Source organism: Schistocerca gregaria, chromosome 11 (genome assembly GCF_023897955.1).
Source record: "Schistocerca gregaria isolate iqSchGreg1 chromosome 11, iqSchGreg1.2, whole genome shotgun sequence".
In the NCBI taxonomy this organism is placed as follows: domain Eukaryota; kingdom Metazoa; phylum Arthropoda; class Insecta; order Orthoptera; family Acrididae; genus Schistocerca; species Schistocerca gregaria.
The window spans coordinates 32,269,249-32,284,360 of NC_064930.1; the positions used below are offsets into that span (position 1 = coordinate 32,269,249).

Here is a 15,112-nt window from a genome sequence, read left to right on the forward strand (position 1 = left end):
CAATCTCCAGCATGAGAACACCTATCTACTGATGGATAATAATTTCGATTTTTAATGTATTTTCATTCGTTGTCAACACTAATGATATCTCACGTTTTTGACTCCCAGTGAGACACAGAACTAATTGCGAGATCAATGTAAGTTTAAGGATGTTATTCCGAGCTGTTGGTGGAGAAAAATTCGGTAGCTTGCGTCTCGTTGTGTGTAGTCAACAACGATATGTGTAGGGTTCGATTCCCAGTCAGCACTAAACTCATCGTCATTTAATTTCTAGTTCAAACATGCTGACATGTCGCTGCTGGTGTAACAAACCCATATTTGGCGTTCGTTTCCTCTAGAATATAACAGCGATAGGTGCCAGGTTGGAGTCCTGGGTAGGAAAAAATTAATGTTTCGTCTCGCCATTTCTGTTAAAACATCTAGCTACTGCCGAGAAAATTCGATATGTCAAAATTGATTAAGCTTCAATACAAATCCGATTACGTTCTGGGTTCGAATCCCTGTCCAACACAAAGTTTTACCTGACGGCATTTCAAGTAAGTTACGCGTGAAGAAGCAATATTTAACATCTCTCGTAATTCGTTAACATAGACAATAGATGCTGGATAGGAATTAGCGTCCGTTAAAAGTGTTTACATTATGTAATTTAAAGTTGATATCTGCTAACTGATACTGTCTGAAATCAAGATATATACTCTCTATATGCCTAGTCAGGATTGCCTGTTAGTTTCCGTCAGTCGCGAAATCTTTGCTTAGTGTGCATGAGCTCGGTTTGAATCCATATGCATAACGAGACAGTTCGTCGTGTCATTTAATGTTCATACATATTCTGAACTATCTGCTCGTGAATAACTTAGATTTTTTATGCCTTTTATGTTAAATAATAAGTACAGTATTTTACTTTGAAGAGGAAATCATGAATACAACGAACTTACTACTTAACTTATCTGTCTAACTCTGCCTCGTGATGACTGGGTGTTGTGTGATGTCAGGTTAGTTAGGTTTAAGTAGTTCTAAGTTCTAGGGGACTGTTGACCGTAGATGTTATGTCTCATAGTGCTCAGAACCATTTGAACCATTTGAAACTATCTAACGTAATAATGAGAGTAGTTACATTTCAGGTACGTCATTTATTGTAATAAATATGAGCTTTAAAGCCTTAAGGACAGTATTATCTGTGATAAGGTGTTCCCTGATATTTGTAGTATCGTGGTCTTACTTTACATCTTGAGATATTGCGATACAGAGCAGTGTTTTCTAGTGGCGACTTGTTGGAACCATTTTCAATAGTCAAACGACTGTACCGAGGAGCGATTAGGGGACGTGCTAGACAGCTGCGTTATGCGGGTTGCCTGTAAATCAGGCTAAATGCAATTCAGGTCGTTCGGATACTTTTGAGCATGACTGTAAAGGTATTAGCTTGCATGCAGTGATGCTGGTCGTAAGCAGAGTGCAGATGATATGCAATATTCAACATTTTTTGTACTCTACAGGCTTCCAGCACAACTGAGATAAATGAGTGATAAAACCCTGGTATTCAAACGCAACTGGGAGGGTTTCCTTGTGGCACTCTTCACCTACTCTGTGCAGATTTTCCTGACAGTAGGTGATAACTATTCTTTGTTTATATTATGTAATCAGAATTCGGTAAACTATGGGCTGTTTGATTCTAAGAAAATGTGTCTCTGGCTCACATAGTCAGAGAGATTCTGATATATAAATAAGTAAATACTTATAAATAAGTAAGTGATAATATACTGTGAGCGACAGGAAACTGAAATATCATTTCCCGTTTGTGGGGTGAACATTCAGCTCTTGAGCACACATAAAGACCACACTGCTTCAGTTCCCGCAACGTCAAGAAGCCCTTGATTTTCAAGATGCACAATGCACCAGTGGCTGCTTACAAAGTTACTGTTCTCAACCTTCATGTGGGAGCCTAAGCATCTTTCGCTTGATATACAAGACCAAAAATGAGTGCTATGCTGTAGGGACGATAAACTGTAATAACCTCTCGTGTTTTCTATGGCAGTATTGCAGTGTGCAGTATAAATGAAGAGTTCCCTATGTCGGTCCGACAACATCGGCGATACGCCATGGTCCAACAGGACACGGCGCTATTCACTGCGTGCAAGGTCAGGCTTCTCAACCACCAGGCACGGTCTTCAGCTTCATTGATGAGCAAGATGGGACCGTCTTCCTGTAAGCAGCTGTGGGGGTACAGTAACATATAATAAACTCTTCTGTAATTTAAGATAACAAGGAAAGAGTAAAGAGAATAAACGATTAACGGGCCTGGAACATATTCTCAACCGTCGCGAAGTATTTTCGCTACAACGCTATTGTTATCCTACTCCACAAGAAAACAGACGGAGAAGACACAATACGCTTTGCATATGCCTGTCTGTTTTCTGTAATGTATAAGATTCACTGAAATTGTCAATAAGCGCACAGAAAACACATCACATTTAAATTGGGCAGTGCAACAAGCTGACATCAAGATAAGGGTATAGAAGAAAAGACCGTTTGCAAGTAGAGCACGTGGTTACAGGACGGATAAGTGAATACGAATCACCACTTTGCCTGTGACATGTTTCGAGAACGCTCGCGACTAAATTTCAGTAAAATCTCTACCAACAGCCTTTGAGGAGCAATATACTAATTCGACCCAAGTACATCGAAGAATTCCGGCCCAGCACATAGTTTTCATCTGCCAGGAAGTTTAGTATCAGCGCACACTCCACTGCAGAGTGAAAATTTCATTCTTGAAACATCCCCCAGGCTGCGGCTATGTCGTGTCTCCGCGATATTATTTCTTCCAGAAGTGGTAGTCTTGCAAGGTTCGCGGGAGAGCTCCTGTGAAGTTTTGAAGGTAGGAGGTGGGCTACTGACGGAAGTAAAGCTGTGTGGGAGTGTCTTGAGTAGTTCTTGGGTAAGCTCAGAAGGTAGAGCATTTTCCCTCGAAAGGCAAAGGTCCCGAGTTTGAGTCTCGACCCTGCACAATTTTATCTGCTGGGAAGTTTAAATACAAAGTCTAGTGGTAGGCACATGTATGCCTTCACGAATTTTCAATATTTTCTGCAGGTTGCAACAAGACGTGAGATTCAAGATGGTGAGGGTGAGGATTTGGCTGTGCCTTCTTCTGCCCCAACCTCCTCCACATCGATTATCTCCCCTGCACTCTCGGTATTAAGATACCTCCCGCCCGTGGTACGGTGAGTGGCGGAGAGGTTATCTCCAACAGCCCTCCTTCTTAGTTGGTGAGAGAGAGCGCACCTCCCTCCCACCCCCCCCCCCCCACCACCTTTGTCTTTGTGTCCTCCGTTACAGTCTGAGACGGTGCAGTGCCCTCCTGTCCTTCGTCTCCAGCCGCCGACGGTTTCACGACTTTGCCACCTACACCAACTCCCGAGGAGAATAAAATTTGCGACCAAGTATCACCAGTTGCATTGTCAGTTCCACAGAATGCTTGCGCCTTCGTGACTGGATCTGCATTACATGTCCCTTGTTCTGAGGGCTGTGCCTACGCCCCCTCCCACACCTCCGTCTGCAGAGGCCGCCATGTCACGTAGCTGACAGAAACAGCGTACACAACCAGCCCGTGCGGTGGGAGGAAAGAAATCTAAGAAAAAAAAAAGCAGTGACGGCGATTCTAGTCCCCGGCGATGTCTGATTCATCTACAGACTCTGCAACGGACCCTCACGCTGCCTAATTCTGCTCGATATCCCTGTATAGCTGTGATCAATAACCCAAGCCTACACGTTCATTTCCTTAGACGTTAATTGTGTGGAATCATAACTGCGATTGGCTTCGCTGCGTCAGTTCATTTATGATACATTTACGGACATAGTCGGATGTGTTATTTAGACATTTCTTCTTACCCGGTTTTCGCGTAATTTTATATGTAGCACCCAAATTTTCTACCTGGACTGCCTTCTTCTTTCGCGAAGGCATTTATATTGCTGAAATGCAAATGTTAGATTCTGGCAGGGGCATAGGTTCTCTTACCTTGGTTCTTTTATATGCCTCTTCTGGCACTGGTCGCATAGTAGATGGTGCGCGTTTTTGCAAAGAGGAAATTCTTTATTTGATGCATAAGAGTCGTGCTGGTATTCTGTCGGGTGATGACTTTAACTGTGTGTTGCTCCCTACCAATTAACCTTCAAATTTTAATTTCTTTCGTGAATTAGATGAATTGGTCCGCTACTTGCACCTGGAAGAAGTCTGGATATGTAAATACCAGACGTTAGTGAAATTTATCCACTTTACTGCGACCTCTAGTAGCAGCTTAGATAGATTTTACTTATCGGAGTGCCTGAGATATAGTATTATTAATGTTGTAGCCATCCCATCTTCCTTTTCGGGTGCACTGTGCTGTGCCAAGGACTCTGTCTTACACGGCAACCAGTCAAATTGTTTTGCCCTTCGTGGATGTTAAACGTTACTTGCCTAGCTGACCGCTCTCTCGATGACGTGATGTGAGCCGTGTAGGTGCGTACTCTATGGTCCACTGGGAAGTACTCTTCCACTGTTGACTGGTGGACACAGCTGACAAAACCGAGAGTCAGGAAAACTGTGATACTTTTCTGTGTTGCCAAAGCGCGAGACTTTCGGAAAATTTACGAATATTACTATTCCATGCCGTGTGAGCTTTATGCTGCTTCGGATCACGAACCTCAGCGAATTGCGGATATTAGACGAGTACTGGCAAAATTGTCGACCTTGAAGAGAATATAAATGGAAGGTTTGGAAATCCGATCGAAGACGCGTTCATTGGTGACGCAGGAACTGACTTCCTTGTATCATTTGCTTCGGCATCATACCCGTCAGCGACGCTCTTGTATTCATTCTCTGGTGGTGGTAGAGGCGCAAGCCGATATAGAGCTTACCTTAGACAAGTACCATGTACACACCTACGACATTAATGAGTCCAGTGAAGCCTTTTACGACCCACGAGTCAACACCTTGGATCCGACAATTACACCTAAACATAATGCAATGCTCTTAGCTGCCTTTCAGCTTGAGGACTTTTACAAACTTATTGCGGGATCGCCTTCTTAAAAGTCCCTAGTGTAACTAGGCTGTATAAGTTTTTATGTCGGAAACACCACGTAGCGCTCTAAATAAAAATCACTGACTGTGCTGTGTGCAGTCGGTGGCTGGTTGGCACTGTCGGAATATTCGCTAGTGTAGTGTTGGGCAGTTGGATGTGAACAGCGCATAGCGTTGCACAGTTTGAGGTGAGCCGCCAGTAGTGGTGAATGTGGGGAGAGAGATGGCAGAGTTTTGAGAGCGGACGATCTGGACGTGTGTCCGTCAGAAAAAGGAAATTCGTAAGACTGGATGTATAATGACTTTTGAACACTATTAAGGTAAATACATTGTTTGTCCTCCATCAAAATCTTTCATTTGCTAACTATGCCTATCAGTAAGTAGTGCCTTCAGTAGTTAGAATCTTTAATTTATCTGGCAGTATTGGAGCACGCACTATTGCAGTAGTTAGGGTACCGAAGATTTTTGTGTGGTAAGTGATTCATGAAAGGTATAGGTTATTGTTAGTCACGGCTATTCGTTTGTATGGATTATTGAAAGTCAGTTTGCGTTGAGCCAAAAAAAAAAAATAAATAAATAAATAAAAAGTTGTGTGTCAGTTTAGCGTTGATCAGAATAAGTAAAGAGAGAAAAGTCTGAGTACGTACAGTTTTGCTCAGCTGTTTGAAAATCAAATAACGTAGAGGTTTACCAGAACAGTAATTCATTATTTTCCAAAGAGGACGTTTCATACTGGGTGTAGACGGACTTCCCAAGGAATTTTACCTGTGCTTTTTGCCGTTGTTGGGCCCTGCCTTTACGTCGCTTTTGAATGAAGTGTTAAAGTGTAGAGTAGTGCCGACTTTGTTCAAAGTGGGAAAAATTGTTTTAATCCCGATACGCCCTGGATCGGCTCCCCTTGATAGCTTTTATACAATTACTTCGTTAAACTTTGATTATAAGACTGTGAGAGTGGCAGTTAATAGTAGGATGTCGGCTCTGATGGAGACGATTGTTGCAAAACATCAAAGCTGAGTACCTCGTCGCACTATTCTTACCCCTGTAGTCGAGTGTCATGACGTGGTTTCGGCTGCTGGTGCATTTTGTCAGCGTGCATTGCCAACAACAGGGGCAGGTATGCACTCAGGGGCAAACCTATTGTTCTCCTTTGATTAAAAGGTACTTAACCTATTGTTCTGTTGAGTGCTTTTCCATGTCACCTCCATCTCCTTAAGCTATTGTACCGTCTTTGATACCAAAATGGGTAATCAGTAATGTCCTCTAACTTTTTTCTGGTACATACTTTGAATTTCACATGCTTTTCAACGCCATTTCTGACACATTCTCCTTTGTCATCACCCCCTTAAACCACGGTAGTGAATTTTACGTAAAAATTATGCAGATTAACTTAATGTGTTGCACATAACCTGCTCTTCTGCTCCATGTCACCCACTCATGCACTCACTCCCATTAACTAATGTACCACTAACACGACATCTATATCAAGAAAATATGCAAAATAAATGGAATGAGTATTTTCACATGTATGGGTCACTTTTCCTTAATACACAGCATCGTATTGGTTGGTGAAATAGATGGAATATGGTTTAAACTAAATATTGCTAATAAAAAACACGTACCGCCGCCTGACACCTGACGCCGACGCCGCCCCCTCCACAGCCGGAGCAGGCCAGCATCAGCCATCGCTCTTACACCATCGCAGGTGAATGTTGTACCTATTTTCGTGTATACAGTTATAATTCTTCAGACGTTACACTGGCGTCTCAGAACTGCAAGGCGCACTCATGCTGGTCCCATACACGATGATGCATAGCTGTGGTGTGGCTCAGCACCGAGAGAGATGTTCCAATGAGTCCCAGAATAGCACGGGGTGCATTGTTCCTAGCCATCTTTAGCCATTGTTTTCTGCAGATGCGGCTTTCAGAGGGAAAATTATCTTGCACAGATAGCTAAATTGCACTGACAGTTAAATACCGCAAAAGTTGCTTTCAGATAATCAGATACATACAAGACTCACAATAAAACTGAAAGCCAGGAACGTATTTACCAGTGTAACTACAATTAAATATTACGATTGCAGCTACCGTCTGACACCGATCGTTGTACAGGCAATGTCTCCTCTTAACGACAGCGGTTCTGGAATGAATCTCAGTATCTATAGCGAAATCTGGCAAATTACATAGTGTCCCAGAAGTACTTAACATACGCTTGTGTAGGAGGGAGTTTTCGAGATATATCGGCTTGTATGCACAGAAATTCTTGCCCTAACAGAATCTGTTTAAGAAAATAGCGCAGAACAACGTTGCAGCCCGTCCACCACATGTTACCCTTCCTTCTTCTCACATACGCGAATGGTTCAAATGGTTCAAATGGCTCTGAGCAGTGTGGGACTTAACATCTGAGGTCACCAGTCCCCTAGAACTTAGAACTACTTATACGTACTTAACCTGACATCACACGCGACCATAGCGGTAGCGCGGTTCCAGACTGTAGCTCCTAGAACCGCTCGGCCACTAGAGCTGGCCATACACGAATGTTCTCACTGCTACAAGCCTGTGCATGCTCGCGAACACACCGTTAACCACATAAGCATTCCTTTTTGTTTCGAAAGAAAGCAGTCTCTAAGCACAGATGGGGGAAATCAGAACAATTATGCAAACAGAATTCGAAGCACTGTTTTCCAGAAGACAAAAAAATGACCGGAATTTTCGGTACCCTACAGCTCAGGTCTGGAGATATCCTAATGACACAGTGGCGGAAGAGTGACGGCTTCCTCGCCAGAGATGGATAATATGCTGCAACTTGTCTTTCACCACTTGATTTCTCAGATCTTAGCGTACTTACCTTGTCTCCATCTTGTTCGAATCAGTTTGTAGACACTCCTACATCCCAGTAAAATAAATATCTTGTGAATGAATAGAGCATTATGACTGTACTAAGTACAGATCGTCATATTGCATCGATAATTAAACCCTTAAATGTGCCGTACATATCGTAGATTAAGGAAAGACTACTCTCTCACTGACGACAGGAGCTTGAATATTAGAGTGTGAAACAGATCTCCACCCCGCAATATATCACCACGTACCGTGTCTATGCAGTAAACACACAATTCCTATCCTGTTCCATACAATACAATCTCTCTTACATCATCCATACATATACTGCGAATACAGACAGCATCATTATACTCCACGCAGCACTGATATTTCCATGCAAGGTCGGTGGTCATCTAACCTGGACAGGTGACCAGAGCACTCTCAGTAAACCAAAGCCAGACTGTTCTAGAAATTCGGACTCCTTTCCCCTCGGCACAAACGCGTTACTGTTTGTGGTGTGGACCTGCTTGCTTGCTTGCTTTTCTATGCACATTTCCACACTCAGGGATTACAACAACACACATGTTTTCTCTTGGTTCGCAATAATATTATATTATTTTCGCGGAACTTCTAGATATCAAGCACACACCAGCATCCTACCGATCGCTCACACAACATAATTCTGAAGATATAAACTGCAAACTATTTCCTTACAAAACTCAAAACTTTAGCTAGATTGAGGCGTGCTGTAAACCACTGACTAACTAGAAACTTGTCACATCTGTGAAGACATTTTCTCGGGAACTCGAGAAAAACAGAGAAAACTGATATTACCACTCACCAATAGTGCTCAATCAAGGTGTTTCTCATGTCTAGAGATCCGGTAAACGTGTCTTCCACATGCTAGATGCACACACCACAATCGATTTTCCCTCAGCTAAATAAAGATGAGAAATGTGCAAAAGCAGTCAACTGAACAATTTACATGGCACGGAATAACGCTCCAGCGCAAACGCACCTTCATATTCAATCTCAAATTTAGACGTGATCACGAAAGCTATGCAACACGTACTAAGTTCGCAATTTGGTAGTCTAGAAGACAATACGATAATTCGTCTACATTCCTACACTCCAATAGGCCTCTCCATTCTGACAGCTCCTACCATTAAAGGGAAACGTGAATCACCCCCACACAGGTCACCGGCACTGCAGACTTAGCACACAGAGCACAGTACATCGGTCTCAGTTGAACAACATTCGACATTGAGCGAAGTATTGGAATGCACCCTGTTGACAGCTATGGGTCTGGAAACAGGAATATCAGTACCATTCTTATGATTTGACATTCTCTTCCCTTTGCTATCACACTACTAGACGTCAAATCCATACCTTCCTTATGAATGTCCATAGTCATTTCCATTCCATACGTCACAACACAAACACATACTTTATAAGCCGGATGATCAAGGCGAACGTATCATGCACCCCCTACTACTAAGTTTAATACTTGGTCAATAACCGATTACCTACGATACAGAATAATACTGTGAGAAAATCAGCGATGGTGGACATGTCTCATAAGTTTTTCCTGTGAGTGATACTACTGTGTCTCACAAAGAAGACCGTCATCATCTCATACATTTAAAGAACCCGATGGCAACAACTACTGTATGTTACTGTCACAAGCGGTCTTGGTTCTACAGATGTACACAAGTATCCACGTTAAAAGGTATACCGTCTTTATAAATCCACATATGGCATCAGATACGAATAAAGTGGTTTTTCTATCCTGACAAATACCGACATGCTGATCGCCGGAGTGTATATTATCACACCAGCAGCGCACTAACACATAGCCACCGATGCAACCTCGTGATAAAATTTCTGAATTTTGGAAGTGATTCGGCTAAGCAGCGTAGTATGAAACATATATGTGCAACCCTTTCACGCCACCACCACTAGGTATTTCTCCATTGTTTGTAACGCATTCTGTCTCCACCTCGACAGTGTGGGTCACCCCTGCTGTGAGCGCCTCTCTGACAACTGAGGTGTGGGCGTGGAAGCTGCACTTGGTACCTACCTCGTAACATACCAAGATGGTGAGTCATACTGCAATCTCCAGTTCTGCTGTATCCAATCTGACAACTCTCCCTTCTCGACATTCGCTCTTACGATTATGGATGGTCGCTAAATGAGTGGTGATCGCTGTAACTTGACAGATTCTAAAAATCACATCCACATTTTATCGCGTATGGCAAGGTGTTCAGTTGGGCTGCTTATTAAATTCACACAGGTAGCAGATTCATTTCAGTTGGTTATTCACTTAGTTTTTATTTCAACAAATGGTTAGTCTTTTATTGACATCATACCTGTGAAAAAGAAATGCTCTCTTGCAGTAGATGACATCTTTAACAAGATATTAGAACAATTTGGACCAGCTAAAGCTGATGTTATGAGTCACATATCTAATGCATCACTAAGTCAAGGCATTTTCCCACACGGGTTAAAATATGCAATTGTCAAGCCCCTGTACAAAAAAGGGGACACTGAAGATGTCAATAATTATCGGCCAGTATCCTTGCTTACAGCATTTTCAAAAATCGTGGAGAATGTAATGTACTCAAGAGCAGTTAGCCATCTCAACAGTAATGGGATACTCAGTAAACCATAGTTCAAATTTCATAAACGCTGTTCCACTTAGACAACAAAATACAATTTCACTGCCCACATAATAGAGAGTTAATGTAGTTAAATCTCATCAACAGGAATTTTCTGTGACTTATCCAAGGATTTGATTGTGCAAACCATAACATTTGTTTACAGAAATTACAATTCGATGGTATAAATGGAACAGAATACCAGTGGTTTCAGTCACACCAGCAGAACAGAAAGCAAAAAGTTTCTTTCTGTAGTTTAAGTGATTTAAGGAAGTTTTCCACTTCATCTTACTGGTGAGGAATCATATTAGGTGTTACACAGGGTTCGATCATGGGCCCACTTATGTTCTTGATACATGTGAATGACCTGCCTTCTTATCTGAAACAAGAAGCTAAGCTGAGACTGTTTGCTGATGATACAAGCATCATTATTAATCCAGTAAAAGAAACTCCAATAGAAAATGATACAAATGGTGTTTTTGGAAAAGTTATTAACGAATTGGTTTTCTGCGGATGGTCTAGCTGGGGACTTTGAAAAATCATCCACTTTTATGATGCAAGGAGTACAGTTCCTTCAATAAATATAATACATCAACAGAAGTTAGTATCCAGGGTACAGCATACTAATTTCTTGGGCGTATATATATATATATATATATATATATATATATATATATATATATATATATATATATATATGAGAATCTTAAATGAAAAATTCATATTTTTTATCTCCTAAAGCGACGAGATTCAGGAACTTCTGCAATCAGAATAATTACCAATTTTTCAGGTTATAGAAGTTAGTAAGCTAACACACACTTATGGAAAAGGTATTCATTGCTCAAAAGAATATGGATAGAATAATGTGTGGGGCCCATAGTCGCACATTTTGTGGTCATCTGTTTCAAAGGTCTTGTAGTCGTCTGTTTAAGAGGTTAGGGATTCCTACAACAGCCTCACAGTACATTTACTCAGTAATGTAATTTGTTCTCAACAATATGGGCCAGTTAGAAACAACAGTGACATTCATGATTATAATACCACAAGAAAGAAAGACTTACACTGCACTGAACTTATCTTTGGCACGGAAAGGGGTAATATATGCTGCTGTAGAAATTTTCGGTAAATTACCAGATGAAATAAAATGTCTCACAATCAGCAATAGATTGGAATCATATCTACCAAATAACTCCTTCTATACCATAGATGAGTACTTGAATAGGAATAAACAAATCTATAAGTATAATATATGCATTTTGTGCCATTTAAGGCAATGGGGTAGGTAATAAAAATTTTAAGCTTAAAAAAAACAACATAGAGTCACGTGTGCATTTATACACTTAACATGTTCCCCATCGTAACGGGTACCGTGAGATTGATCTATGGAAGATATAACTAACTAACTAACTGTCACACTAAACAGTAAATACCGTGGTGCTGTTCATTTGGAAAAATCTGTGTCCTTTCAGTTTATCTTCTGACACATGTCTTTCGAACCACAATACTGTTTGTATACATCACTTCTTAAATAATGGTTTTCCTTATTGAAGACTATCACACAACCTGCACATAACTTTCTAACGTTCTCTATAGTACTTTCACATATCTCTACCTCAACAAGTCAACACTGCTGCTCACAATATCACGTTAGTCCAGTCCTGTGTAATACTGTTCTTTAACATGTTTTCGTTCACTTCACATTACTTTTCATACCTATTACTAATTACTAGACTCTTTTATGCTACGAACTACAAATAAGAATGTGATTGTAAATAAGGAATTCATTATGAAACTGGTGCAATTGTTTTGTGAAATCGGTTATAGTTAATTTTGTGTCATCTGCTAGGCTCTGTAACTGCGCACACGCCTTGGAATGGTCCACAGTGGATACAATCGTTTGAGAAGAAAACTCACGGAAATTACAACGAGGATTGTGCTACCGCGTATTGTTCATTGTTTCTCCTCGCTAGATTTCTCTCGGCTGCTGAACACAGCTCTTCCCCTGGAATGGTTATGTTAGGGTTGAGACACGCTAGTATCCTGTTCTTGAGTGTAGGGAACGTTGTTCCGTTGCAAATGAAAAAAACGAACAACAGCGGTCCTTGCATCATCGTAGATATATGTAAGTAGTAAACAAACTGTGCCACACCTTGTGCCTGGTGAAACCCAATTCTAATAATCACACCTAGCCCGCTTAAGAAGACAGTCTTAACTGACGAAAAAAGAATTTCTTTCTTTGATCCAAATGTATCTTTGCTGTAAATTCTGAGATGAGTCATAGATTTCTTAGTGAGCAGGAACATGTAGCCCACCAATCCAAGACAAACCAAATTGAAAGTTACTGACAGTAAAATCGCGAAGAGGAATATTATCCGACTGTGGAACAAATAATATTTGCTCGTCTTTTCCAAAGCAGTAGTTGTTGTACATACTATACACCAGGGTATTAGTGCATACAGCGCCTGGCGACGGAATAGCTTTCTAGCTTCGGCAGGTAGCAGGTCTGTAGGAAGCGTAAGATGACGGACACAAGCGTACATCTGGTAGCAGAATGAGTTAAGCCAGATACAGCTGAGAAGTGTGAGGGCGCTATCTATCAGCACTGCATTGGACAGGTCGGGGACGCCAGCCATACGATACACGACCTCAGAACACAGGATCTGGAATATACCTGTGATCTGAAAGGACAAGAATATCTTTCCAGGCAAATTGCGTAGCTGAGGAAGGTACATATATACTCCTGCAGTCAAAGAGCGGAAAAAAATATTTACTGCTATAAAAGAAATTTCTAAAGGTTTTAAGCTGTCGATTTTTAGATCTTTGTATTTCAATGTGGCAGTGTTTAAACTGTCTTTGTCGATCAGTGCTCTTTGTAAATCCTTTCCATACTGTCTGTAGAAACCTTGTAGCAATATATTTTCCGACACCGTTGAGTACGATCCATTTGGGTAAAGTGTGACGATATACATCTTCTGAGGCTTATGGGATGAAAAATCTCGACACTTCATCAACAGAATAGCTCTGGAAACAGAGCATATGGCATGTGTTGCGTTCGGTTCCAGACACGACTGGTCATCCGGTCTACTGAAATAGCAGGCAGCATCATGCATGGACTGTATCACACTAAAGGGGACGTCCTGACAAATGCTGAGCGAGTTGACTGTCATCCACGCCAAGAGGCAGAAGTTGACGTTCGCCCTCTGAGTGTAGGCCAGGTAGCTGGTGACGGGTATGTGGGGCCACCCCTGAACCAGGTCGTCCCACAGCTGAACACGGCACTGCTCTCGCTGCTGGGTGGTCTCCTGTGGCAGGTCTTCCAGTGGACACGTGGGGTGGTCCAGGGCGTCCACCAACAGCTGTATGCAGTCAGTGTCTATGGAAAGCGTAGCGTTGCTTCTGTCTTCCAGCTGCCACTCCTCATCTGGAAAACAATGCCAGTAAGCAGGTGCTGCTCACACACTGTAGCTAGTTGAACACGAAGTCTCCTGTGGATGACAAGATTTGACCTTGTTTACATAAATCATAGAGGTTCAGTTTTTAGAACTGCCCACAACCAACAAATACCCAGTCGTAATTACCCTGGATGAGATAAGGCGGAATGTCAGCACAAAGAAAAGTATTCAGAAAGCCAGGTATCACAGTTTCATTCAGTGAGTACTATGCAACTCTACTTCATCTGTAGAGTGTCCAATACATCCCTGTGTCGCTCTTGACTTAGAACAACAACTAGGTTTTATCGATATTCCAGCTCTAAAACTGACAAAAAACGTTGTGGTCAGTGTTGTAGTGTTTTGTTTCGGTACTGTAGTCTTTGAGCTGTGATCCCAAGGCGACACATTTGCACTTTAAAGGAGCGATCATGGGCGCGTGTGTGCGTGCACAAGCGTTCACAGATGGGAAAAACTATGAGAGAGAGAATCACATCATCTGCCATGGTTCACCTCGTAAAACAGTCCTTCCTGATTTACAGAAATGTGCTGCTTTTTTCCCAGAGTGTGTCACAGATTGGTCACGTATTGGAAGTAATAAAACCCGAGAGGAAACGTGTGCCCCTGTCCATGAATCAAATGAGAAGTCTCCAATGCAATCCATTTGCAAAAGAGCACTTGAACTTCAAGCACTACAGTCAACAATACGAGACCACATACAAAGAGCATGGAAAGGACTTAGGATGATGATGTTTGTTACTGAGTTACCTGCCAATGACATGGGGCTACGACTTGCCCCCTATCGTACTTTGTTATAACAGTTTCTGCCATGACATTGCGCTATCTCTTGGGGGATGACGTTGAAACCATTAACAGGTTGTCTTCGGATCCAAATCGACGTCGTGTTTCCTGGTGTTCTAATTTTTTTCCTGGCGATGTATTTCCCCTAGTTAGTTACATAATTTCACCTACCCCATTGAAATGCCTCCTATTTCTTCTCCATCTCCCCCCACGATGTGGTATGGTCTACTCATGCAGGTTTGCTCATGTAGTTGAGTCTTTACCATTCTTCTTCCCCTTACCCCTACAAACATTTCTGTTTATTTAAGACACTTGCCTACTTTTCCCCTTCCAACTGCCCCAACTGTAGCTGCC

At 41.8% G+C, this 15,112-nt stretch overlaps 1 protein-coding gene across 1 annotated transcript in view; it reads right to left on the reverse strand.

Annotated features, from left to right (window-relative positions):
• Positions 1-2,145: 2,145 nt before the first annotated feature.
• The window catches only part of LOC126295009 (uncharacterized), a 460,780-nt gene continuing 447,813 nt past the window's right edge, over positions 2,146-15,112 (reverse strand). Inside the window, exons 6-7 of the mRNA XM_049987262.1 lie at positions 13,672-13,950; positions 2,146-2,210 (exon numbers count right to left, since the gene is read on the reverse strand). Coding sequence (XP_049843219.1) covers positions 2,146-2,210; positions 13,672-13,950 — 344 coding nt within the window. The remainder of the gene's footprint in view (positions 2,211-13,671; positions 13,951-15,112) is intronic.